Source organism: Calidris pugnax, unplaced genomic scaffold (genome assembly GCF_001431845.1).
Source record: "Calidris pugnax isolate Ruff unplaced genomic scaffold, ASM143184v1 scaffold273, whole genome shotgun sequence".
NCBI classification, from domain to species: Eukaryota; Metazoa; Chordata; class Aves; order Charadriiformes; family Scolopacidae; genus Calidris; species Calidris pugnax.
The window spans coordinates 1,788,427-1,813,214 of record NW_015094508.1 but is presented as its reverse complement, the minus strand read 5'-3'; the positions used below and the strand labels follow the sequence as shown (position 1 = coordinate 1,813,214).

Below are 24,788 nucleotides of genomic sequence, written 5' to 3'. Positions count from 1 at the left end.
GCTGCTATTAGGTCTCCCCGGAGCCTCCTCTTCTCCAGGCTGAACAACCCCAGCTCCCTCAGCCTGTCCTCGTAGCAGAGGCGCTCCAATCCCCTGATCATCCTCATGGCCCTCCTCTGGACCCTCTCCATCAGGCCCATGTCTTTTCCTATATTGAGGGCTCCAGACCTGCACACAATACTCCAGGTGAGATCTCACCAGAGCAGAGCAAAGTGGCAGAATCACCTCTCTGGACCTGCTGGCAACGCATCTTTGGATGCAGCCCAGGATGTGATCGGCTTTCTGGGCTGCGAGTGCCCACTGCTTGCTCATGTCCAGCTTCTCGTCCACCAGCACCCCCAAGTCCCTTTCCTCAGGGCTGCTTTCTAATACCTCACCCCCTTGTCTGTACTGATGGCGAGGATTGTTCCGGCCCAGGTGCAGAACCTTGCACTTGTTCTTGTTGAACCTCATGAGGTTCACCTGGGCCCACCTCTCCAGGTCCTTCTGGATGATGTTCTATCCCTCTGGTCTATCAACAACACCACACAGCTTGGTGTCATCTGCAAACTTGCTGACGGTGCCTTTAATCCCTCTGTCTATATCATTGATAAAAATGTTAAACAGTATTGGTCCCAGCACAGACCCTTGAGGGACAGCACTTGTCACTGCTCTCCATCTGGATTTCGAGCCATTGAGTACCACCCTCTGGATGCAACCATCTAGCCAGTTCCTTATCCACTGAACAGTCCACCCATCAAATCCGTACCCCTCCAATATGGCAAACAGGATGTCATGGGGGACCGTGTCAAAGGCCTTACAGAAGTCCAGATAGATCACATCCATAGGTCGTCCCTTAGCTACTGACCTAGTCACTTTATCATAGAAGGCCACTAGGTTCATCAGGCAGGACTTGCCCCTAGTAAAGCCATGTCGGCTGTCCTGCATCACCTCCCTGTCCTTCCTGTGCCCAAGCATGGCACCTAGAAGGATCTGTTCCATGATCTTCCCAGGCACAGAGGTGAGGCTGACAGGTCGGTAGTTCCCAGGGTCCTCCTTTCTACCCTTTTTAAATATGGGTTTGATGTTCTCCTTCTTCCAGTCCGTAGGGACTTCACCTGACTGCCATGATTTTTCAAATATCATGGGAAGTTGCTTGGCACTGAATAGTTTCAGCCTTGAGTCCTTGTCAGAGATGCTGTGACTCTGAGCAGGGGTGATGATGGTTTGCTTTTCTTACCTTGATATATTTTTGCAGAAGCCAGTATATGTAAGACAAGGAATGTCTGTAACAAGCAATCATTTCCTTAAGTGTGCATCTCCCTTCAGACATGTTTGTTATCAGAAGGGGTGACAGGGGAACTTTCTTTTCCTGCTCGGTGTTTTCAAGCTTTGTATATACTTTGACTTCATGTTAAAAATACCAGGCTTTTAAAATGGGTGGACAGTAGGTCTGTACCACAAATTCAGTCGGTGCTTCGTGTACCGATCTGTTAGTACAGCAAGAAACCCAGCATTTTCTCTGTTACCTTTACTGCCTGGCATCCCCGGGCTGGTAGAGAGATTGCCAGGATATAGTTGAAATGTATGTTTCACTGCTGTACTATCACTGCCCAGATCCCAGAAGCAAACCATCGGGCCTCATCTGAGATTTTCATTTTCCTCAGTAATTGCACCACTGAAAAGGATCGACACCCACAGAAAACATGCTAGCTTGTAAGGAGGGGACTTTAGATCAGGTAGGAATTCGTATGCCAAGGTTCTGCATGCTCAAGGGGGTGACCATGTGGAAGAGGCCACTCAGTTGACAGTACCTGTTAGGTGCATTTTGTCATGGTTATAGAACATGACATCACCTGAGCGCTACAGCCTGGAGGGGCTGGTCTTGTGTCACGCTGACTGGATGCAGTGGTAGTACCTGTTTCCCACTCCTCTGAAAATCAGACCTGAAATCTGCAGGTCCGCGGCAGTAAGGCTGGTTTGTAGGTTGTGTTTTCTCCTTCGCGTATCGTGTGCGAGGATGCCAGTCGTATGAGAGAAGTTTCCACTCCCAACTTGTGACATAATTGGTAAATAGCCATAAATGGAAGGGTGCAACAGTGGATATGGAGTAAGCTCCTGCTAAATCAGGCCTTGATGACACGGCGCTTACTTGGCAGTACAGGCAGATTCTTAAACAGAATGTATCTATATCCATCACACCGCCTAGCAAGACTGTGGTGACTGCATGCTTAATTTTACAACTAGTAAGATTAATTAACTTGCTTATTTGCAGTTAGGAAAAAAAAAAAAAAAGAAAAAGAGAATGAGTCTCTTGACAGTGGGTAAAAGTAAGGGTGTGGGTGTGAAGCATCCTTCCATATTCATCATTCCACACCAAACTGGTGTTGGACTCAGAAATCTGTCACTTCCTGAGCAGGAATTAAAGTTTTAATATTTGAGAATGTTAGTATTTTAGATGGCTTAAGTACATTTCCAGATTTTTTGAAGAACTCACATGGTCAGATGTCTTTGATTTTTTGGGATCGCATCTCTGCTATATTCATTGTGGGGGGAGGGGATCGTATTGCGGAGTGTCCTCTCCAACTGCCTTCTCCTCCCACAAGAAAGGAGACCACTAAACTGTGTAGCTCTTTCCTGTTCCCAGCCTTTCCTTTTTTCCCTTCCTCATCCCCATCATAGCTCTTTCCACCCTTGACTCATATTACTTCCCAATCTGTATCTAATTAAATGACAGCAACAAACATCGCATGTGCTGACGGTTCATCATTCTGTCCCAAACTTTCTGGTATTCATTTATTTTTAATTCCCACACAGAAAAAAAAATAATCTCACATCTTTGTATAAATTCCAACATGAACCCAAGTTACTTTCTTCCCAGAAGATGCCCTCTGCAGATGTCCTGACTCCAAATATTGGTGGCTAGTGTGTGTGCCCAAAGAATTGTATAAATTTTACAGCTTATTTGAATGATTGAATCTCGCAGCTGTTAAACAAAGGTTACTGAACAATACTGGGAAAAACTTGAATCATATATTACTGAAAGTCTTTTTATCAATGCAGCATTTATTCCACCCCTTGTTCCCCCTGTGCTAATCCGGACAGGCTGCCTAATGAGAAGCTGTAATTTGTGCAGACACATATCCACTATATCCTGGATTTCAGGATTTCTGGCAATAACCATCACATGATGGATCTGTTGTTCACACCGTTGCATAACACCTCATAGCTTGGCATTCCATGTGTTTGACTGAGTATTTCTATGGAATTACTTGTTGAAAACAAGAATGATGGGACTGGTCTGTTGGTAATGATGGAAAACAAAAAATTGCTAGTGATTCTAAGACATCCAGAGTGCTAATTTGGGGCATATTGATAGACTTTTGAAATGCATATTTATCTTGATTTACTCTTTTATGCACAAAACTATTTGAATGAACTTTATGCAGCTCAGTCTTTGTGCGTTTTGAGGGTATGCTCTTTTTACAAAAGTTGCTTTCTCTGTTAGGTTAATGACTGGTGATCTTCCTTCCTCAGTCCTTTCCTTCTTTCCTTATTTCTCCTGATTCGATGGATAGTAACAGGCAATTTTGTAAGTCAGACCTGACTTGTACAATATCATGAGTTGCTGATATATCAGTAAATCAGTTGTCAATTATGAGAAGTTTTCCAAGGAATGTCTCTTGTCTGGGCTTTGTAAGTCAATTTGCATGTAGGTTTGTGTGAAAATGTTTCCTTAGAACAATTGCCCTGTTTCACAGTAATTAGAAACTGCCAGCTGTAGTGAAATACAGCCTTTTTCTGGTGATTAAGTATAATTTCCAGAAAACAGGGTCACTGAGTTGTGATATCCACCAGATCATAACAACCCAATCAGAAGCAGTTGTGGGCTACAGAGGGCTTCTGTTGCTGCGGGACAGGTTTCTTTCCTTTGAGTCAACACAGACAACAATCCAATGCCCAGCACAGTAAACCTAAAGGGACAAAGAAAGGCACCAGTACAATGCTGATAAAAAAGCTGAGGAAACACAGAAATTATGTCAATTAACATTGACAATTAACATTGACTCTGTCAATTGCACAAGACAAATTAGTTACGGTAAACCTCTTAAGGCTTGGGTATTAAAGAGCTTTAAGAATCAAAGTAAATGACAATGTTCCTGAACTAGATAGCAGATGTCAAACCAAGCCTGCAAAATTGGCAGTCAGAAAGCTGATTGTTTTACTTGGAAATGGAACAAATTTAACATGTATCCTATCACTCCATTAAGTTGTTTTCTATCTTAACAACCTTTTGAAAACTGTGAAATGTGTTCACCTGATTCGTGTTAATATCTTTAACTGTTCTGTTTGTCCTTGTATGACCATGGGCTTGGGAGAAGCAGGATTGTATGTATGTAGTTTCTGTTTCTTGTAAGGACCCCTAAGGAAACCAGTTTTTGTTACTGGCCGCGTGGTGCTGAGCGGGAGGGGTCTGTGGGGCGCACGCCTGGAGTCGGGGGTCATCCTGGGGGCGAGCCAAGGAAAACTACTTTACCCACCGTCACCGGGTAGGAGTCACAGAAGATTCCAGAAGGTGAGGAGGGCATGCGCCAAAGAAAACACGCCTATCATTAGCATAGGCCAACCTTTGTATGAATATGTATTAGGAGAAGCGATATAAACCCAAAACGGGACTTGCACGTGTGTGCCTTGGTTGAGCGGAGACTCCCGGTGCACCCAGCGCTGTTTGCTTGTCTTTACTCGTTTAATAAATTGTAAACTCTAATTGGAATCCTGTTTGAGGAAAAATCATTTATCACAAAACTAACGCACAACACACTATGGTAATACTAAGAATATATTTAGCTGTTGTTTTCCAAGAAGAGATTCCAGGCTTTTAATATTATCCCATATTGATAATTATTCCTTTGTTAGAGATACATAACAGTAATCATTTAATGCACTACAATATTGTCCATTTACAGAGACCTCCACTTTTCAATAAAATATGCTCAGAGCAGAACTGCCTGTGGGACTTGCATTGCTATAAGAAAGAATTCGAAGCACATCCCCATGCAAAAATGTGCCAAAATAATGTTAATCCAGGTACCTGAAAACAGAAGCATTTATTAAAGTAAACCTTTTTTCCTTTTCTTCAGCTTCTGTACTAGAATGTTTAGGATTCTACATAAACTTTGTTATGATTCACACTGCTACAGTGAAGGCTGTATCTTTTTTTTAACAAAACTGGAGCTTCTCATGAAATAGCATGACTTTGGGAACCTGAGTTTTGCAAAGTATTACAAGAATCACAGTAAAAGAGGGGTCACATAAACTTTTGCTTGGACTTATCTCAAGCAGAGCCTGAGTTTGAACTAAAAAATTTACAGCATTCTTCACAACCCGTTACACTCCTGGTAGAGCCATTGTCAAGGTGATGTTTGAAGGGACTGCAAAGCACAATTTATCTTTATTCTTCAGCACCATTTATGCAAATAACATGGGTGAGGACAAACAGTTCTGGAAAACTGTCACTGACTGTCTCTCTTAAAAGTGCATTCTGGGAATGTCACTGTTGGCAGAGTTTTTAAAACTGATTCAAACAGATACATTTTCTTCCAAATGCAAAACACATTTTTGAAGGCTATATTACTTTGCTTCTTACTTTGGTCATGTGTTTTCCCTTATTTGGCATTTGGAACTTATCATACGTTGTTTCTAATGTTTTCAGCCTTCATTGCTGTTTCCTTATTGGATGCTCACTGTGGTAGACACCAGTTATCTGATTCCATTTCAGCTTTCACTAATGCACACTATATATCGTGGCTTCACTACTGGCAGTGCCCCAAATTATTTACGGTGCAACAACCTCATCTATAGCTGTGCCAATGCACATTTATATTAGGGATGGGAGAACTGGATTTTCCGTACTGCAGAATTTTTCATTTTTCTATTTAAAATTCTGAATCAATGCAGGAAGCCACAAATGGGACTACGTATTAGGAGGTCTAACAAAAAAGAAAGAAGGGATTATGCTTCCCTGTACCTGTTCTGGATTTCTGCCAGAGTATATGGCCTAGTATATAGGTGTTCCTTCAACAGAGGTAGAATTCCCTTATCTGCTTCAGTGGATTAGTTTATTGAAAGTAAACTGTTGGGCCTTGCCTACTGTAGCATACATAGTGCTCTACTGTGAACACAGCCAGTGGTCATGGCCAAAGGGATGGATGAGTAGCAGACAATCATATCTTAAACTATCATACTCTATCTGCTACAAACAACTAAGGAGTTTGCAGAGATGGGGCTTAAAACCACGACTGAGTCCCTCTGGTTCCATTCATTAGTTGACTCTCACTGACGCTTAATGAGCTCTTAGTCTGTGGAACAGACAAAAGGATTTTACCCCATGTTTGTGTGGCCACCTCCTGTCACACAGCTAACGTGGTGTCTTGTTGAGCTGTGATGGTCGATCATGCTTCTGAGCAGTTTAGGAGCAGTCTCCTTCATAGAGACCTGAAGAAAGCCTTAGAAAATGATTTCTGACTGCTCAGGCGCAGGTCTACACCAGGGATTTCTTAAGCATAAGAAGGACATCTAGGTAACACCACTATTTTTTCCAGCTCTCCAGCCAACAGAGTTGTCCCAGCACAATATTGTTGTGTGGGCCCCGTGTGAAACAAGCATTTGGATGGAAAATTTCAGCTCATGTTTGACAGTCACAGGCGTCTGTAAACACAGCCTTTATACTGGGAAATGTCAGGCATCTTTGCAATTGCCAGTGCCACCACCTCTGCAGAATGAACTTGAGCAGAATGGCCACATATGCCAATGAACTCAGCCACACCACATCGCTATGAAATACCTTACGGTACTTCAAAGGGAAAGACACCTTCAGAGGGTTGCTGGGCCTCACATGGAGAAAGCCTGGACAGAAACCAGCACAATCAGTTATCCTACCATCAGACCAGACCCTTCCTGTAATACTCAGCTCCTGCTGTGAGAAAACCCAAACTCAAATGACCTCTGAAGCTTGCTTACTACATAAAAAACCCCCTTTCTTTCGAGCGATATAGTTTAAAAAAAAAAATAAATCCATTCCCCTCGCTTAGGATTTAGCAGCAAAAGGGTTTGTTCATTCTTTAGTTGCTTGTTTTTCGGTTTCCTTGCCTGCCAAACGGGAGGGTACCACGTCCCGGCCTCACTCCGGCCCGATGACCGACCCTCTGCTCCCTGTGGGTGCTGCCCCGACCTTCAGACCTTCAGACCTTCAGCCGGGAGGTGCTCCCCAGGGCCCTTTCCCACCCGGCCCCCGGGGCGCCCCGGCCGCCCTCCCCGCTGCCCGGTGGGGCGGCGGGGGTCGGTGGGGACGGCTCCAGCGCTGACAGAGCGTGATCCCCCCGAGCAAGTGTGCCGCCCCGGCTCGCCCTCTCCCCCCCGCTGCCTCCGCTTACATCCCTGGCAGGAGACCGCGATCCTCGGCTCCCCTTTCCAGGGTTATTTTTGGCCGGGGCCGCCGCATTGCTGATGGCAGCGGACTGTCGAGCCCCGGGGCGTCCTTGCGGGGCGGCAGGCGCCGGCGGGGCCCCGCCGGGAGGGGCGAGGGGTGGCCACCGAGGGGGGCTGAGCGAGCCCGCCTCCGGCCCTTTCGGGGGGCCGGCCGTCGGGGAGCCCGACCCCGCGGCAGAGAAACGCCCGCCCCTCCGCTCCCCCCGCCGCCCGTCGGCCAGGCAGCCTGCGTGAGGGGCTGCCGCTCCCCAGCGGAGCCACAGCCGGGCGGGCGGGCGGCCGCCGCCATGGAGAGGACCCCCATCCCGGTGTTGACGGTGCCGACGGCGCCGTACGAGGACCAGCGGCCGACGGGCGGCGGGGGGCTGCGGCGGCCCACGGGGCTCTTCGAGAGCCAGCGCAACTACCTGCCCAACTTCGTGCAGAGCCTCCTCTCCTCCGTCGACCTCCGCGACCGCCAGGGATGCACCATGGTGGTGGGCAGCGACGGCAGGTACTTCAGCAAGACGGCCATCGAGATCGTCGTCCAGATGGCCGCGGCCAACGGGGTAAGCGGGGCCCCCCTCGCCCTCCCCTCGGGGCTGCCTTCCCCGACGGCCGGCACCCCTCGGCCGCCCGGTGGGGGAGCGCGGAGCCGTCCCCTAGGAGCGGGGGTGGACCTTGTCATGGCACAGGGCGAGTAGCGATGGCTACTCGATAAAAATGCGAGAAACTTTGCGTTTTGGTGGTCTGCGCCCGAGTCAGCCCCAAGTGCCGGCTCGTACGTCCTTCACAGGCTGTGGCGCTCGGCTTGGGCATGGGTGGCTTTATCTGTGCGTGGAGGAAGTGATGGTGACAGCCTCAGGAGACATCAGGCCGTGCCGTGCTGTTTCACACCTTATTTTAGACTTGAGGCAGGAACGCGAGCTGAGAAAGACGGTTGACTCTGCAGGAGAAATGTGGCAGAATTAAAAATAAGTGTGTGGGAAATGAAGGTGTCAGACGTGTGGGTACTGCTCAGGTTCTTTTTAAAGTGTTCAAGGAAAATGGTATTACTGCCTCAGGAGGAATTCAGTAGTTTGATTGCATCTTAAGAAAATAATCCTTCTTCTCTACTGTTCACATGTGAACAAATTTCAAAATGCAAGAAGACAGCATAGGCAAAAACCTCTGTGATAGGCGGGTTATGGGTTTACTTGTGCAGTTTGAAAATAGAAAAGAACTCGGGAAGAAAACTGTTGTCTTCTGAAAGATACATGCACATTCATATGTCGGTGTGTATGTATGTACAGAAAGCTGGAAATGCCAGCAAATGTAGCCCTCCAGTTTCTACTTCAAAGCAGAGTTGAAGCTGCTGTCTCTTGTTATGATGGCTAAATTGATTCTCTAGATCTGGCGAAAGAAGTGATACAATTTTATAGGTGTTTTCTTTTCTTTTTGTAGTGAATTTACTTTTTCTTAATTTTTTGTCAAAAGCTCAATTCTTTTAATGCAGTCCTGTTTTATAACTGTCAACTTTGAAACAAATCTCCGCATGTGTCTGAATTTCCCCTGGTGAATTTTTGTCACCGACAAGCTATATGGCTTAGCCATATAGCCTGGTGTAAATAATGAGCAATTAAAATTTATTCCTAATGTACTTACTCACCATGCTGATACTGTCTAGCAGACGCTGAGTGATGCCTGAGGTTTCAGAGAGACTGGCTGTGCTACGTGCTGGCTAGCTATTGCAAACTCGCTGTTCGCACAGGGACTTTGGTAGGGGCCAGGTTTTAGGTGGCCCAGGGTGTGAGGAGGGCTCTTGGGGGGCACACTGGCAAGGGTGGGGACACCAATGAGGGCAGGGTGGTGGTGTTTCATCCCCAGCGGTGGGCACAGAGCAGCAGGAGTTGGGCTGTGTGTGGGGCGTTGTGAGGAAGGTAGGAGGGTACCCAGAGGAGTGCAGCTCCCTCGCCCCTTCCCCTGCGTAGCTCGGTGGAGAAAGCCTCGCTGCTGGAAATTGTACCTGTTGACCAAGCAGGATAAAGCACAGCAACAGCTAAAGCAAGAGCTGCCCTGCCGAGGCTGAGGTCCTTGCTTGCCCTTGCACACTGGTGAGAACTACAGAGTGGGTTACAGCCACAAGATGGCCACAAGCACTGATGTATTGTGGGAGACAAGAAGTTTAGGGTTTAGAGGACCAGGGGCTTGTCAGCCAGATTATGCTGTATTCAGGACTCCTTCCTGACTAATTTTTCCTGTCAGCGTGCCTCCTGCCTGCTGCTTCTGTCACTTTCCCCATTTTGCTTTGTTTCCCCTGAAGATCAAATCTTTTTGACCTCAAGAGATTGCCAGTTTGATGTGTTTCTGGCACCTTCCTGAGGTGGTGCTTCCCCTTTCTTAAGTTACTGCAAGTTTCTTGGAAACACAGTTCCTCCCTAGTGTTTTCTGAACCCAAACCCCAAGCTCCTCTGCTCACAGTCCCCACAAATATCTGGATTCAAGCATGATACTCTTGCTAATGATACAGTTCTCACAAATTCAGCAGGCCAGCTGGTGGGGTGCTATGTAACCTTAATGTGGCCTTTAAGTACTTACAGGGGGCCTGTGGAAAAGACGGGGACAAACTTTTTAACAGGACCTGTTGCGATAGGACAAAGGATAATGGCTTTGAACTAAAAGAGGGAAGATTTAGACTAGATATAAGGAAAACATTTTTTACAAACAGGTTGCCCAGAGAGGTTATAGATGCCCCATCCTTGGAAACGTTCAAGGTCAGGTTGGATGGGGCTCTGAGCAACCTGATCCAGTTGAAGATGACCCTGCTTGTTGCAGTGAGGTTGGACTAGATGACCTTTAAAGGTCCCTTCCAACCCAAACTATTCTCTGATGCTATACCGAAAAGGGTTCTCATTTCCATGTGCTGGAGCTCCATCTACCCACCCTCAACCTGCTCACTCTCACATTTCTCTCAAGCACACTGTAAATGCATATACCTCACATTTACTTAGTGAATACTGTTTGCATATTTTATTCTTTGTCTGTTAAAATATACCTGCTGAGAAAGTCCCTAACTCTCCCTGAAGGCTTTGATTGGTGCTGCGCTATGTTAGGAGGGGGAGAGGAAGGGAATATTCCCGAGGGCAAAGATCTCTCCCTTTGGATGAGGTTAATGTCATTAGAAGGCATGTAGCCACTATCACAAGGAAAGAAGTGAGCGGGTGTGGGCAGGATCAGATGAAATGTATGGCAGCCTTGAAGTTGCATTCAAAACCTTTAGCCACCCCTGAGTGCCAGGAGAGGGATGGCCACATAGTGCTGATAAACTGAACCTGAATCTCCTTCCTGGAAGACACATACCGAGTCTTATGGTTAATTGTGCCTGCCGAGTACAAAAATAAAAAGGGATTTTCTATTATCAACTGTAAACGTATTGCCCTTTAGAGTCTCTAGGTTCCCCTTGTTCTAATTTGGTGACTCACCCCGCATTCCCCCTGCGTTAACAGCCTAGCACAGTTGGCATGGGCCCCAGCACAAGGAATGAGATGAGGCCCCCTGCCTGGTCAGCTGCCGGTGCTTGCCCTGCCTTCTTCTCATCTTCAGCCCCTCTGGCTCCTGCCCTCCAGCTTGGGGTTGCAGGTGCACACTCCACAGCCCTAGCTTGCGGGGGCTTCCGCTGGCCATGGCTACAGGCTGCTCCATGCTGTGCAACCATCAGCAGCACGTGCCCCACCAAATCCTTCTGTTCAGAGCTGAAGGTGGCTAGCCAGGGTGGCCCTTTGATGGGTCACGCAGCTGGGGCTGTCACAAACACGCTGGGGTAAGGGACTGCACGTCATGTGAGGTTGGGGCAGTGTGGGGAAAGCCAGGCAGAGGTCCTGTACCATTCCAGGTTGCAACAAGCAGTTTTCCGAAGTGGGGTAGTGGAGAGTATCTGAGGCTCCATCTCCCTTTTCATCCCTGTCCTGTCAGTAGTAGGGATGTACCTTAATGTCTGGAAGAACTGTCATAAAAGGCTCTATTTTTTATAATATGGTCCCACTACAAGTTAAATGCAAGTATTCTGTTCGACCCATCAACTGGATGTGATATCTCATTTTTTATGTGAAGTTTAGGATACATTTGAATGAGCAGCTGCTATGTGTGGGTCTCAGTGGCAGATCAGAAGCTGATGATCATACTCTGAATATGGAAAGTCATAGCAAGATCCTATAGAGATCGTGGAATACTGCTAGTAATGCTGTAGAAGTTTGAGATGGCAAAGTGTTTTCCAGTTGTGTTCTTTGTAATACCATGTTGTTTTTATTTTTCACAGACTTCCAGGCAAATCTTGCCCTCCCTCCCTGCACCTATATGAATGTTTCTACATTGAACATGGGCACTCAGTCATGTCTAGGATACTGTAGTAAAAGATAGGAAGGCACGGCCTTGTGCTGTCCAGGATATAATTAATCTGCTTGCTTCATATTCTTTCAAGTTTAATTGACTCAGGCATGTGAGAGATCACTGGGAAAAATAATTAGAAAAAGCATTAACTGACTCCATGGTAATCAACTGAACCGTCTGAAAGTGCACAGCTGCAAGTGGTAATATTGCATAAAAATGTTCTTGTGAAGTACTTGTTAGGGTGACTATTCTTTCAGCTGTAACAGTTTGCTGAGGATCATGGTCTTTGTTTCTGCTGTTGCTACTAAGAGCAGAGTGACAAAATAGAACGTGGTGTAGGAGCACAGTATTAGAAGAGACATTACATGACTGTGATCTCGTAGCCATGCAAGTTTTTGAATTCCAAAGATAATCTTTCCGTACTATGAAACTGTCCAAGATTTTCAGAAGGGTATTACTGGAACTTTAATAGTGAGTCAGTACATGGACATTGCTTGGTTACTGTTTCAGCCCAGATTGAGAGATGTCTGTAAATCTGAGAGTTCATTACTTAAAATTAATTAAATGGCAGTTTAGTATTTGGTCAGAGACAAAAGGAACAGCTTCTGGGCCAAGAGAGGAAGAGGTTGTGCATTCTTATCACCAAAATGAAGAGACCAGAGGAAGATGGGTAGTATGTGTATGCTTAGAAGGTCTAAGGTACTATTCTAAGGGAGTTCATAAAACACTGAAGACCTTCACATAAGGTGAAGCTCTTTGCAGTAGTCACCGCAAATAAAATATCTGTATATCATTCATGTAATTTCACTTTCAACATCCCTGCTTTAGAATACTAAATATTGTGTATTTCTGTAGTATAGAAGTTCCTATCATAAATAATATTTCTAAGTAGTACAGAAATAATAGCCTTTGACAGATGCTGAAGGCAAAGCAAATTTCTCCTCTTCATATTAACATTGGACATCCAGAAAAATGGGAAGACTGGTTTGTGCAACATCTACTGAATATGAAAAAAATGAAGGTGCGGTGAAGAGATAGTGTCAGGTGATTTGAGCATTCTGAATAACCTAAGTATTCTACTTACTTTAGAAAAAAAAGGTTTGATTTGCATGAAAGCAAAAATCTAAACCTCACTAGTTTAGATTTAGAAGTACAGGCAACGTGCTCATGGTAAGCCTGTATGCATCTGCAAATGCATTTATACTTGAGTACCTCAAGATAGATTCGCTGTTGTTCTCAAGCCTTTTGCAAAATGTAATTCCTGTCATCTTCCTGGTGCTTACCCATACACAATGCTGTTTTAAGAGCTGGCACCCATTTCTGACAGCTGTATTTGGAAGATTGAGTCATTGCCCTAGCTTTCTACATGCTTCATAGTTTAAAAAAGGGAGAGACAATATTCAAAACAAACATTTTCAGTATTTATTTTCATCATGCTTTTCTTTCCGTAATAGAGGTACAGGGACAGACTCTTGTATAGACTGGAAGAAAGCTTTTTAAAATCTATTTCCCAGTGTTCTGGGTTTTTTTTAATACTTCGGTACAATTGGCAATAGGGATTAAATGACAGCATTAATACAACAGTCTTGGCAAGACATGGCATGTTGTCCAAAAGCTGCTTCGTGGACTTTAAAAAAAACCATAAAAGGACACACTGAAATTCAGAACAATTTGAAAAAACCCTCTATTTCTCTTTCAAATTATTTACATAGCACTGGTTTAAATAAAACAGTAAATTATGTGGCTAATGGAAAGTTTTCTTTCTTAAGCTTGATTCTAAAAGCGTGTCAAGGCTTGTGAGCCTTGGAGCTCTTGGTGATTTCAGTGCTGCTGCTGATAGGTGCAGTTTTACCCTATGCATTTCCTAAGGCAGATGTATGTCTTTCGGTTGTCAGCCCACAACAACTGGAAATGCTTATGCTTTTTTTTTTTTTTTTTTTAAAGAAAATCCTTATTTCACAATGTAGGAATTGTATTTCTGTGGTAACAAATAGTGTAGCATTGAAAGTATTTAAAGTAGCTTAGTATACAGAATGTGAATAGATAAAACATCATAAATGTAGCATTTGGAGATTTAAAAGCATATTAAAAGATGGGAAGAACATTACATAAATGTGAAGAGGTCTGACCAGTAAGAGAAATACCAATTTTCTTCTGTAATCAGTGAAAGAACATTTAACCAACTGCTTTACTTGGCTTGGAGCTAGGAGTGGAGGACATATACCTAATAAAGCAATAATAAATTGCTCCTAAGGCCTGTAATTATTATAAATTGAGAGATTTACAAATACACGTGCTGTAAATTACTGTTTAATTTTATCTTCAGGGAGAAGCAAGAGTGGGAAGGCAGGAGAGACATAGAAAGCGATACAGAATATTGCTAGTAAATGCTGTCACAATGTGCAAGCATAACATTTAATCTGATTTTAAAGGAAGACTGTATTCACTGTCATGTTTTGTTCCACAAATAAAGGTATTTATGTTATCGTTGGCATCAGGAAGATGGAATCGGTCTTAATAATTCAGTTGTAAATCAGTGAAACTGTATTGTTAGGCTTAAATAGGAAATAAAGTTGTTCAATACCACTGAAGTGTGCAGGAATGAAGTTCAGCTGTGGACTGTATGTGTTAACTGTACATACACTCCACCCTCATCAACTGACCGTGTCAGTGGAAGCTCTGCTTTAAAATAATCTGTTGAAATATAAGATGTGGGTTCTGCTGATTTGCATTTTTTCTCCTGGAAAGGATACTTGTTTTCCCTGGAAAATATTTTCATTAGAGTAGGAAAGTGAGAAATCAAATTTTTTTATTTCTTAACTTGTTCTTTTTTCATTTCCTTCAGAATTGTTTCAACCTGGGAGAAAAAAAAGACAGTGAAAGAAAACATTTTCCCAATAGTAGCAAGGGCATGTCAAATGAACACAGAAGCTTTTCCATGACCTGTACTTACAATTTTGACAGCTTTTGTGTTTTCTAGCAACAATCCATAGCCTTCAAGGTTATCTGCAAAAACTGTGAAAAGAGAGCCAGGTAGGAAAAAAATCATCCTGTGATCAGATCTTGAGGTAGAAATCTCAGTTAATAGAATGCATTGTTCTAAACATTTTTTAAATTTGAAAGCAGATCTTGTAGTTCTCTGCGAAAGAGAAATGGCTAACTGTAGTTTATGCTTTCTGAGGGTTACAAAAAAAAGTATGCTTACTTTAGAAGTTGGTAATTTTTTTTATTATAGTTGTTCAGCAACAGGAAAAATCCAGGTGTTGGATTTAGCAAACAGGCTAAATAGAACATCTATTAATCCTTTATTTTTCTGAAATTCTTTGGAACCTCACTTCTAAACAACAGTCAAGGGCCTAATACAAGTGCTGGACCCAGAAGGTGGTCATCTGTTGGTGATCTATTGATTCCTTCATATGAAGGAGTGTCTCTTTGTAGAAAGGAGGCATGTAGTGATGCTTCCTCTGCTGTTGCTTTGCCACACAGACAGTAGAGCTATCAAACCTCCCTCAAACTAGAGAAGGATGTCTGAGGTTGAACTCCCAGTCTGCTTTTGGATGGGGAGTGATTCTGCCTCTCCTTCCTTTCACCCCCTGCCCCCTCTCTCCCTCTGTCTCCTTCCCAGACTGCTACTCAATAGTGGTGATGGGTTTTTTTGTTTGTTTGTTTGTTTGTTTGTTTTTGTTTTTTTTTTTAACATGGGGGTATTAAAAAAGCTCCCAACTTTTCACAATACCTTTTTAAGCTCTGTATGCATCTGCCTCAGTTCTCATCTGTGACAATAGCCTCCCCTTCTCCCCTCCTTTTTTTTGGTGTCTGCCTTTTTCCCAGGAACTGGAAATCTCTTGTATTTCTTTGTAAATGTATTTCTGGTTGACTCCTAGATTATTTATGTTGAGCTGAAACTGTAGTATCTGTGTAGGGGATGGAGGCAAGGTTTTGAAATTGGAACCTTGCAGTGGAACTGCACATAATACCAAACACATTGAGTCAGTGTTTAATAACACCACCTGAAAGCTTTTTTTACTTTAAGAATGGTGGGAACTTCCCCTGCTTGGCTGTGCCCTGGGGAACACACCCTTTTCATCTGAAATAGCCAAGGAGTCACTGATGGCTGGAGGAGGAGCAATGCTTTCTGTAGGGCAGGACATCCAAGGGTGTCTTGGTAACCGAGATGTGACTGGAAGAGAGGGCAGGTCCTCGTATGCAGTGGTATTTGTGATTGCACTGAAAGGCTGCTCCATGAAAAGCAATTTGCTTACTGTTCTCTTTTGATGCTGCTTAAAGCCCCAGTCCACACAGTCAGCCCTAAGCTACACTGATACTGGAGGGGATTTGCTGTTTCGTGGAGATACTTAGGAAGGTTGGATAGCAGGATCATAGCCCAGTGCTGTGCTTGGGAGCTTTGCAGATCCCTGCCATGGCTGTGCTCTTGTTTTACTGTCAGTACCCGGGACACTGGGTGTAAATGTGCCAGGATACAATATTTTTTGTCAGCACTCTAGATGAACATGCAACCAAGTTGTGTATGTGCATTTGTCTGCAAAACAATAGGTTCCACGCTAGGACTTCACAGTTTCTGTCCTATATCTTTATACCTATGTGTGTGTGTGTATTTATTAATTTTCAAAAGTTCAGTACCATTCAGAGTACTTTGACTTCCTTTTCCACTTAGATCGGCAGATTGGTTATTGGACAGAATGGTATCTTATCCACACCTGCTGTTTCATGTATCATCCGAAAGATCAAAGCAGCTGGTGGAATTATTCTAACAGCTAGCCACAGTCCTGGGGGACCTGGAGGAGAGTTTGGAGTCAAGTTTGAGGTTGCCAATGGAGGTAGGTTTTTTGTTTTTGTTTTTTTTTTTGTTAATTACACAGTACAACATTTCATCTTGGTATGATGAAAATATGCTGGCAAGGATAACTATCTGACTTACCTATGTTTTTTTAATTTATTCTGTTAAAACTATGAAGAATATATGCATATTTTTTTCAGTAATAGTGTATTTATTTACATGTTTCTGTACAATGCACATTAAATGTTCACTGATGTGGTAGCTGTAAGATTTCTGTAAACAAGAGATTTGCCATCCCATTTTTATAGTATTATATAGTCTGCCAGATCATTCTAACAGTTCTGATCCTTTTATAAAGATGCCTTGGAGGGAGCTCTGTTTTGCTCATATTTCTGCGTTGCTTGTCTTGGCATTTACTTTAAAGCATGTAATTTCAGAAGTGCTGTAAGCAGTATAACTCGTTGTCTTGTATGGAAGAAAGCACTTCTCATGTTTGCCCAGGAAATAACTACTCTTATCCAGGGAGAGGGTTGTACCATTTTAACCATTTAACTATCCACTGTTGCATAGTGGAATTTCTGTGTATAGCTAATGTCTTGTTTTCCAAAATCAGCAAGCTAACGTGTAGTTATGTTACACGTTAGGTATGTTTTAAGTTATAGATCTGGTGCACCCATAAAACATCATGGTGACAATTCCTGTCACCTTGTACACCTCACACATGTAGAGTGCTTTCCATCTGAAAAAACCTGAAAGTGCTTTAAAAATGTTTCCTTCTCCATCTTGAAGGTGGGAGAACTTGAGAAGGGGATGCTTCTCTCTTGGCCATTGTTTGACTGAAAAATGTGCATGGTTAAACCAGCGTGATTTTGTAAACAGAATAGACTTGAATCCCAGAGAGATTAAAGGGACTGTGTAAGGTCAGACTGTGAGAAAGCCAGGGTCACAGCACAAACATACCAGAGCCAAACCATTAGATGCATTAGCACTCTATAAACTTTGAAACACCTAAAATGTATTTGATAAATGGGTAACAGTTGGGGGCATTCTTTTAGTGTGCTTTGCCTTATTAAAGAAAATTCAAAAAAGCTTTAAATATGAAACAGTCCTCAAGCACAGGTCTCGAGGTTCAATTATTTATGATATTCAGCGGGGACATAGTGAAAAGTAGCTGGTTTAAGCTGCAGCTGAGAAAATGTGGGTTAAGCATTAGGCAAGGCTTTTGAACTGAGAGAGCAGTTAGGCATCATGACAAGCTCCTAGGGAAGGCTATTGTTGCTCTGCGTTCTCGCTCAGTCTCCTGGGCAGAGCCAGGTCAGTCAGAAGTGGTTTGTGTCTGTTGCTGAGGGAGAGAACGCAGGGGGACACTGTGGGGAAGTCCTTAGCTGGAAATGTCAGTAGACAATACATCCATCTATCAAGGGTGATCTGGAACTAATGAAACCTGTCCTCACCCCTCGGATGGGCTTGGATTTGATGAGTAGGACACCCATTTCTAAGCAAAATGCAGAGTTAAATGACTGTTGCTTATTGTATTGCCTTAATGCATCTGAGATGGAACATGCTAATTTACATGGCAAAGCTGCACTGAATATAGCAGCATTGCTGTGGGAGTGGGAAGTTAGCACTGAGAAGGCTTTGGATCATGAGAGAGCGTGTAAAAGAGAATAAATGAAGTAATTTTTCAGAGTGGAAGTGTGGCTTTAATATAAGCAATGAAGAGTCAGATAAGCCAGAAAAGGATTTTGTTGTAACTGAGACTCAACTCTCACATTACATATGGCATAGCTCATCTGGTAGTTTTTGCACCAAGCCTGCAACTTTTAATTGATTGACAGTAAATGTTTAAAAATAGAGCCAATCTTCAGGATATGGCAATAGAAGTAATGCACAAGTGAGATGTGATTTGTGTTTCTGAATGACATAACTGTTCCAAGTCATAATTACCTGTTAAGTAATTAAGGTATTTGGAATTCTAACAAAGATAGATTTCATTAAGCCATTGGAGGAAAACTGCAAGAGAACACCATTGTGAAACGGGTAAGACTTCTTAAAATGATAATTATGTCTAATGAATAATGTGAAACACGAAGCTGTCTCACCTTCACAAGTGTGAGTTTGCAGAAAGCCCTATGAAACACCAGAAACTGCTGCTGAAGGACATGGTTTCCTTTAGTACATATGTTGAGATTTTGTGTAGAGTAAAAAATGGCAATCTTTGTGCAATAAACCCCAAGAAAGATGGTTGTGTTTTTTGCTTCCCTCATCCCCCCTGCCCTGGATAATGATTGATTTAAATACTCTGTTGGAACCAACATGTTGTGAGTAACGCATTGTATTTCCATGCTATGTTTTTTCAAAAAATGTTTTAAACCTGTGTTACACTGAAAGACCTTATTTACTATAGTTCTTTGTTTGGGTTTATTCCTTAATAGCTCCAATATATTCACAAAAATGTTTGCTATAGCATTTGCTTTTTAAATAGAGAACCTTCATTCTTAAAAAATGAGCCACCACATTCTCTTTCTTTCTTGTAGGGCCTGCTCCAGATATAGTTTCAGATAAAATCTATCAAATCAGCAAAACCTTGGAGGAATATGCCATTTGTCCTGACCTCAGAGTTGATTTATCACGCCTAGGAAGACAAGAATTTGATCTGGAGAACAAATTCAAACCTTTCCGAGGTATCAGTGTGTGCTCTTATGCATGCTACATCCATTGATTTTAAATGTTAGAATTGCTGCAGAATGATAATGAGTAAATATTTAAACAGAACTTTGATTCTTCAAAACACCTTACTACAAGTTTGTGTGTCCAGAGAACGGCAATGAAGCTGGTGAAGGGTCTTGACCACAAGTCTTACGAGGAGCGACTGAGGTCGTTTAGCCTGGAGAAAAGGAGGCTGAGGGGAGACTTACTGCTCTCTACAACTACCTTAAAGGAGGTTGTGGTGAAGTGGGGCTCAGTCTCTTCTCCCAAGTCACAGGTGATAGGACAAGAAGAAATGGCCTCAAGTTGCACCAGGGGAGGTTTAGATTGGCTATAAGGGAAGATGTCTTCACCCAGAGGCTTGTCAAGCATTGGAAGAGGCTGCCCAGGGAAGTGGTTGAGTCACCATCCTGGGAAGTACTTAAAAGATGTGTAGATGTGGTGCTTAGGGACATGGTTTAGTGGTAGACTTGGCAGTGTTAGGTTAATAGTTGGAATTAATGATATTAAAGGTGCTTTCCAACCTAAATGATTCTATGATTCTATGGCTCAAAATATTAGGCTGTATAAGCAAGTGTTGTGTTTGTTTTGCACATAAGGGAGCTGAGTTATGGACTTTTAAGTGCATCAGGTCTCATCATTTAGCCAAATACATTTGCCAAATATATATGCTTAGGTAGTTAAAACACCAAACACAAACATTTTTGGACTAGGAATTGTTTGCTCATGTAAATCTAATTGAGTTTGTGAGACTCTCAATTTAATCATTTTTTGTTCACACTTACTGAAAAGTTGTGGCATGTGTGAGGCACTATACATCCAATGGATGGTGCTTAAGCATATGTTTAATTTTAAGCGCGTGAATACTTTTATGCTTACACTTGATTGAAAATGAGCTAACACAAGCATTTTCTCCTGAAGGAGTCAAAAGCAAGGGAAGGGGTCCAGACCGTATTTCAAATACTGTAAAACTCTGTGTGGCCTCATGAACTGTTCCTCATTCCTGGTGTAATAAAATTAAAGGCAATTTATTTTCCACCAAAACATTATTTTTTTAAACAGCTTTTTGGATTGCAAAGAACATGTTTGGCTTTTTAGGCAAACAACAACCAAAGACAATTCAGCTGCAGCACCACTCTGGAATCATATGATTGCCACAGACTTAAACTTTGCTTTTTCAACTTTTTAATCTCTCCAAATTTAATTTTTCTAAATGAAAATGAGACACCCCCCACCCAACATGTAGTATGAAAATGGATTTAAAATAATTTCAACTTGCTTGAATGTTTTTCTAAGGAAAAATAATTTCTCAGTCATCTCTTCCCAGAATACATCATCCTGGGAGAGCAGAGCTCCCAGGGATCGCTAATGGAAGCCATGAAAATGGCTTACAAGTGCACAAATAAGTTTAGTTTACACAAGTCTGAGTGCAGAATGAAAGTGCAGAAAGAATGAAAATAATTTGAAAAATATTTTAAAACACTACCTGATGTATTTAAAACTTCTGCTTCTTTCAGTTGTATGAACTAACTGCTGTGGATCAAGGCTACAGAGGCATTGAAGCAACTGAGAGTTAACCCAGTTGGGTTTGACAGGAGCTAAAATAATTTTTAAACTTTAATCCTGCATGCAATTTATCTTAACATGTGTGAGGAGCTCTGCTGAAGTTGAGGCATTTTTTCATTTGTGTAAAGCTTAGAGCCCACTTAAACCTTGTTAGGAGCAGGACATAGAAAATAGGCAGTAATGTAATTTTAGTGAATCCTTGGGTTTCAACATGTGCCATAGAATTAACTTATTTTCAAATAGGTTTTACAGGTTTTTTTCAGCCCTGAGAACCTTTTTTTTTTTTGTTTCTTCGTTCAAGTGTCCTTTCACAATCTTTTCTAAGTGTTATTCTCAGGCTCAAAAAATGTCTGTGTCATTTTCATGTTATCCTAAAGCAGAGCATTAGGGTGAGGTCAGTGTGTCTGAGGAAACCTGGCTGATATTCTAAGTAATAATTTCACTTGTAACTAAAATATTTAAAGATACTCATTTAACCAGATAAAAAGCCATTTGTATAACATATGCTTTTTAATTTAATCAGGAAAAGTAGTACGTTCCAAGATGACTGAGAAGCATGGCTTTTGACAGTTGTTTGGTAACTGCTTTCGTTATGACAGACTTACTTCCATTAATTCATTTTAGTTTAATGTTTTACATCCAAAAGACCTAGAAAAAATACAGTTCTCTGCGTTTTGAATTTAGAATTCAAATTAGCAAGACCTTAGCAAAAACCAGATGTTGTATCTGAGCCTAACTTCCCTAAATCAGTGAGATATAAAATGCAGGAATATTGTGGTAGATTGACAACAAACTGGAGGCAGATATTCCAGGTGCTCAAACCAAGAAGAACAGGCTGTATGTCTCTCCTGATGGAATGATGCAGATAGATACTGCTGTCAGATAGAATAATAGAATTTGTGGACATTTTCCATCCTTTGAGAAGAAACCTGTTTAGCTTGAAAAGTTGTTGAGTGATTTATTGAATGACAAATAGACTTCTTTAATATATTGCACTATCATGGATGTTTTCAGTGAAATAGGAATTGTCAACTTACATTATCTCTACAGTTCTTTAGCAGGCAAAACTACTGATCTTTGCAAGGCTTAAAGCTTGATGGTAGCCACGCTGAAATCAGTGGAAGTCTTTGACTTTGCCTCTATGGGCTTCAGAGCAAATCCATGTGATGTAGAGTTTGCATACTCTGATTTTGGTTGATGTGCATGGCTGGTGGAAGAGTGCTGGAAGAGATATTTTTCCATGTGTGAACTGTAGTAATCTTTTGCTACCTATTTTTTCTAGTGGAAATTGTGGATTCTGTGGATATCTACCTCAATCTCCTTCGAAGTATCTTTGACTTCAATGCAATCAGAAATTTGCTGACTGGACCCAACCAGATTAAAATAAGGATTGATGCCATGAATGGAGGTATGAGCTTAAGCTAATATCAGGAAAAAATTGTAGGTGCACTGCAGTAATTCCTCAATAACGATACAGCATATAAAAGTCAGACTTTTAAGTAAGGGCAAGGGTGATAAGGAAAGATTTGAATATTATACTAGTAACAAAGGCAATCTTAACAATGGGTTAGGTCCCTTGTTAGGCAAAGAGCCTTATCTTTCTTGATTAAGAAGTGAAGGCATATGTGTCCAATAAATGTTCTCTTTCTGCGTTTGGAAGCATGCAGAATGAGGTAATCTTGCTGTAAGAGGGTGATGAATTATGTTGCAGTAACCAAGGAGTTTTCAAAAAAGTCTCTACTAAGAGCAAATTTTAAATGGTATAAAATATTTAAGTCTGAATAAATTGCACCCAAGAGTCCTTAAAGAGTTGGCGGAGACCTCTGTCTCGCTAACGTTAACTGTTAAAAAATTTCAGTGGGCAAGGGGGCAAGATGAAAGAAAATGACACAGAAGACAGCGAGGGGACCAGTTTTGTGCCAATATTAAAAATTATAAGCTGTGTCACTTGGGGAAACATAGATCAGTATGAGATCTATCTTAGGCTACATCATGAAAAAATAACTACAGATAATGATGTACAACATTTTCTTATGGGAAACAAATTCCATCAAACAAACCATGTATCATTCTTTAACGGGATTACAAAAACAGACCAATGTTGGTCTGCTGGATAGACTTACAAATCTTTTGTAAAGCATTCTATCATCTAGTGCAGTGTGATAGTCATTGTTCAAAACATCACAGCAGGTATATGGTCAGCGTGAACACCCAGTTCACAGGCTGTGGCAAGAGATTACAGTGGGCATACAGCCAGTTTTGCCAGGCTGCAGCAAAAGGGGAGATGATGTTCTTGAACAATGCAGAGGGAGCAATGAGGAAGGCACTGCCTTCTGCCACGTACAGTACTGGGGAGAGCGTCACTGAAAGTGTGTAGAGCTCTGATGTGCACATCTACAACTGGGTCTTGAAAAATTTTACATGTGGTTGAAAAGACGGATGGTCTGGCTCGGGGTTAGAAAAACTGATGCATCACAAAAAGTTTAAAGGACTGAGTTTGTTTACTTTATTTACAAAGTCATAGAGAATTGCCTTTATGACTTTGTATCTTGGTGGAGAAATAGGCATATAATAATACGCAGTAAACATACACTAAGTGTATACAAGAATATTTATTTAGTCCACAGAGAAATTTTTGTTTGTTCTTTTTTTTCTGAACAAAAATTATTTCTCTGTCTTCTATACTCAAAAATACCAAAAAGAATCAATAGTGAGAAGTTGAGGCCAGACAAATTCAAATTGAAATGTATCTCACGTGTTTATGGGTATCAGTAAATAGCCACTGGAGCAGTCTACCAAAGACATTTGGAATTCGTCCTTCTCTTGGTATCATCAGATCAAGAGACTTTCTGGATGAGATGCATTAGCCAAAAGTGAGTGAGCAGCCACAACACAGTGAACGTTAGAGAGGACCACATGTGTACATGGACAAACTCTCATCTGAAGTCTACAACTCTAGAATATGCTTTTATGCCTGTAGACATTGATAGTTTAACATTGTCATAGAAAAGAATAATTTGTCAGGTGTCTACTCTTGATAAGAACCTGAATCATTGTTTACTGTGCATTTTGAAGAATTAGCATCTAAATTTTCTTGAACACAGGTTTCTCACATAGTTTTAGCTCAGGTTACAGTTGCTTCAGTTAGCAAGATTTGGGAGCAAGGTAGGAGAAAGAGAGAGCACAAGAGACTGGAGAAATATGAATTTTTAACCTCTGAGTGACCTGTTCACACCTGCCTGAGGGACGCAGACATCTCAATCCGTTGTGAGTGTCTGCTCAGCTGCCCAATGCACAAGTGTAGATTTCATACACAACAAACATTGCAGTTTCTCCACAGAAGCAAAAGATTTGATTGTGGGGTTGAACAATGTTCTGGACAGTTTGATAATGACTGCATTTCAAGGTGCGTATGTATTCAGGATCCTTTTACTTCTGGACTGAAATGATAGAAATTTGCTATTAAGACTAGGAAAATATTCCTTATATTTGTTTAAAATGAAAATGCATTGGTTAAATGATAGAACATTCTATACTTTCACTCTGTGGTTAAAATTAAGATGGGAAAGAAAAGGCCTGAGATATTAATCTGGAATTTCAGGTGAAATAAAATGCTGCTCCAAAATTAATCTGGGTGATGTTTCAGGACATCCCACAGCATTGCATACAATAATTGTGATATATATAGTAGCATGAGCTACTATATATCTTGGCCATATCTTCAACAAAATAAAGAAGTTATTTTGGAGTTAGTTTTTGAAAAAGTTTTTGTTTCTTATCTACATGGTAGTAACTACGATATGGTAAAGTTCTTTGGTGGACAAACCTGTTACAATTTTAATATGAATTGGAATGTTGAGGTAAGTTTATTTTCCCTTGCATTCCCCTACTTTCCTTGCTATTA

The 24,788-nt window shown here is 41.9% G+C and overlaps 1 protein-coding gene across 1 annotated transcript in view; it reads left to right on the top strand.

The window, feature by feature from the left end:
- Window positions 1-7,656: 7,656 nt before the first annotated feature.
- Window positions 7,657-24,788, top strand: part of PGM5 (phosphoglucomutase 5) — a 70,484-nt gene continuing 53,352 nt past the window's right edge. Inside the window, exons 1-4 of the mRNA XM_014965135.1 lie at window positions 7,657-8,015; window positions 16,487-16,649; window positions 19,147-19,293; window positions 22,167-22,292. Of these exons, the coding sequence (XP_014820621.1) occupies window positions 7,755-8,015; window positions 16,487-16,649; window positions 19,147-19,293; window positions 22,167-22,292 (697 nt within the window). The 5' untranslated portion in view covers window positions 7,657-7,754. The remainder of the gene's footprint in view (window positions 8,016-16,486; window positions 16,650-19,146; window positions 19,294-22,166; window positions 22,293-24,788) is intronic.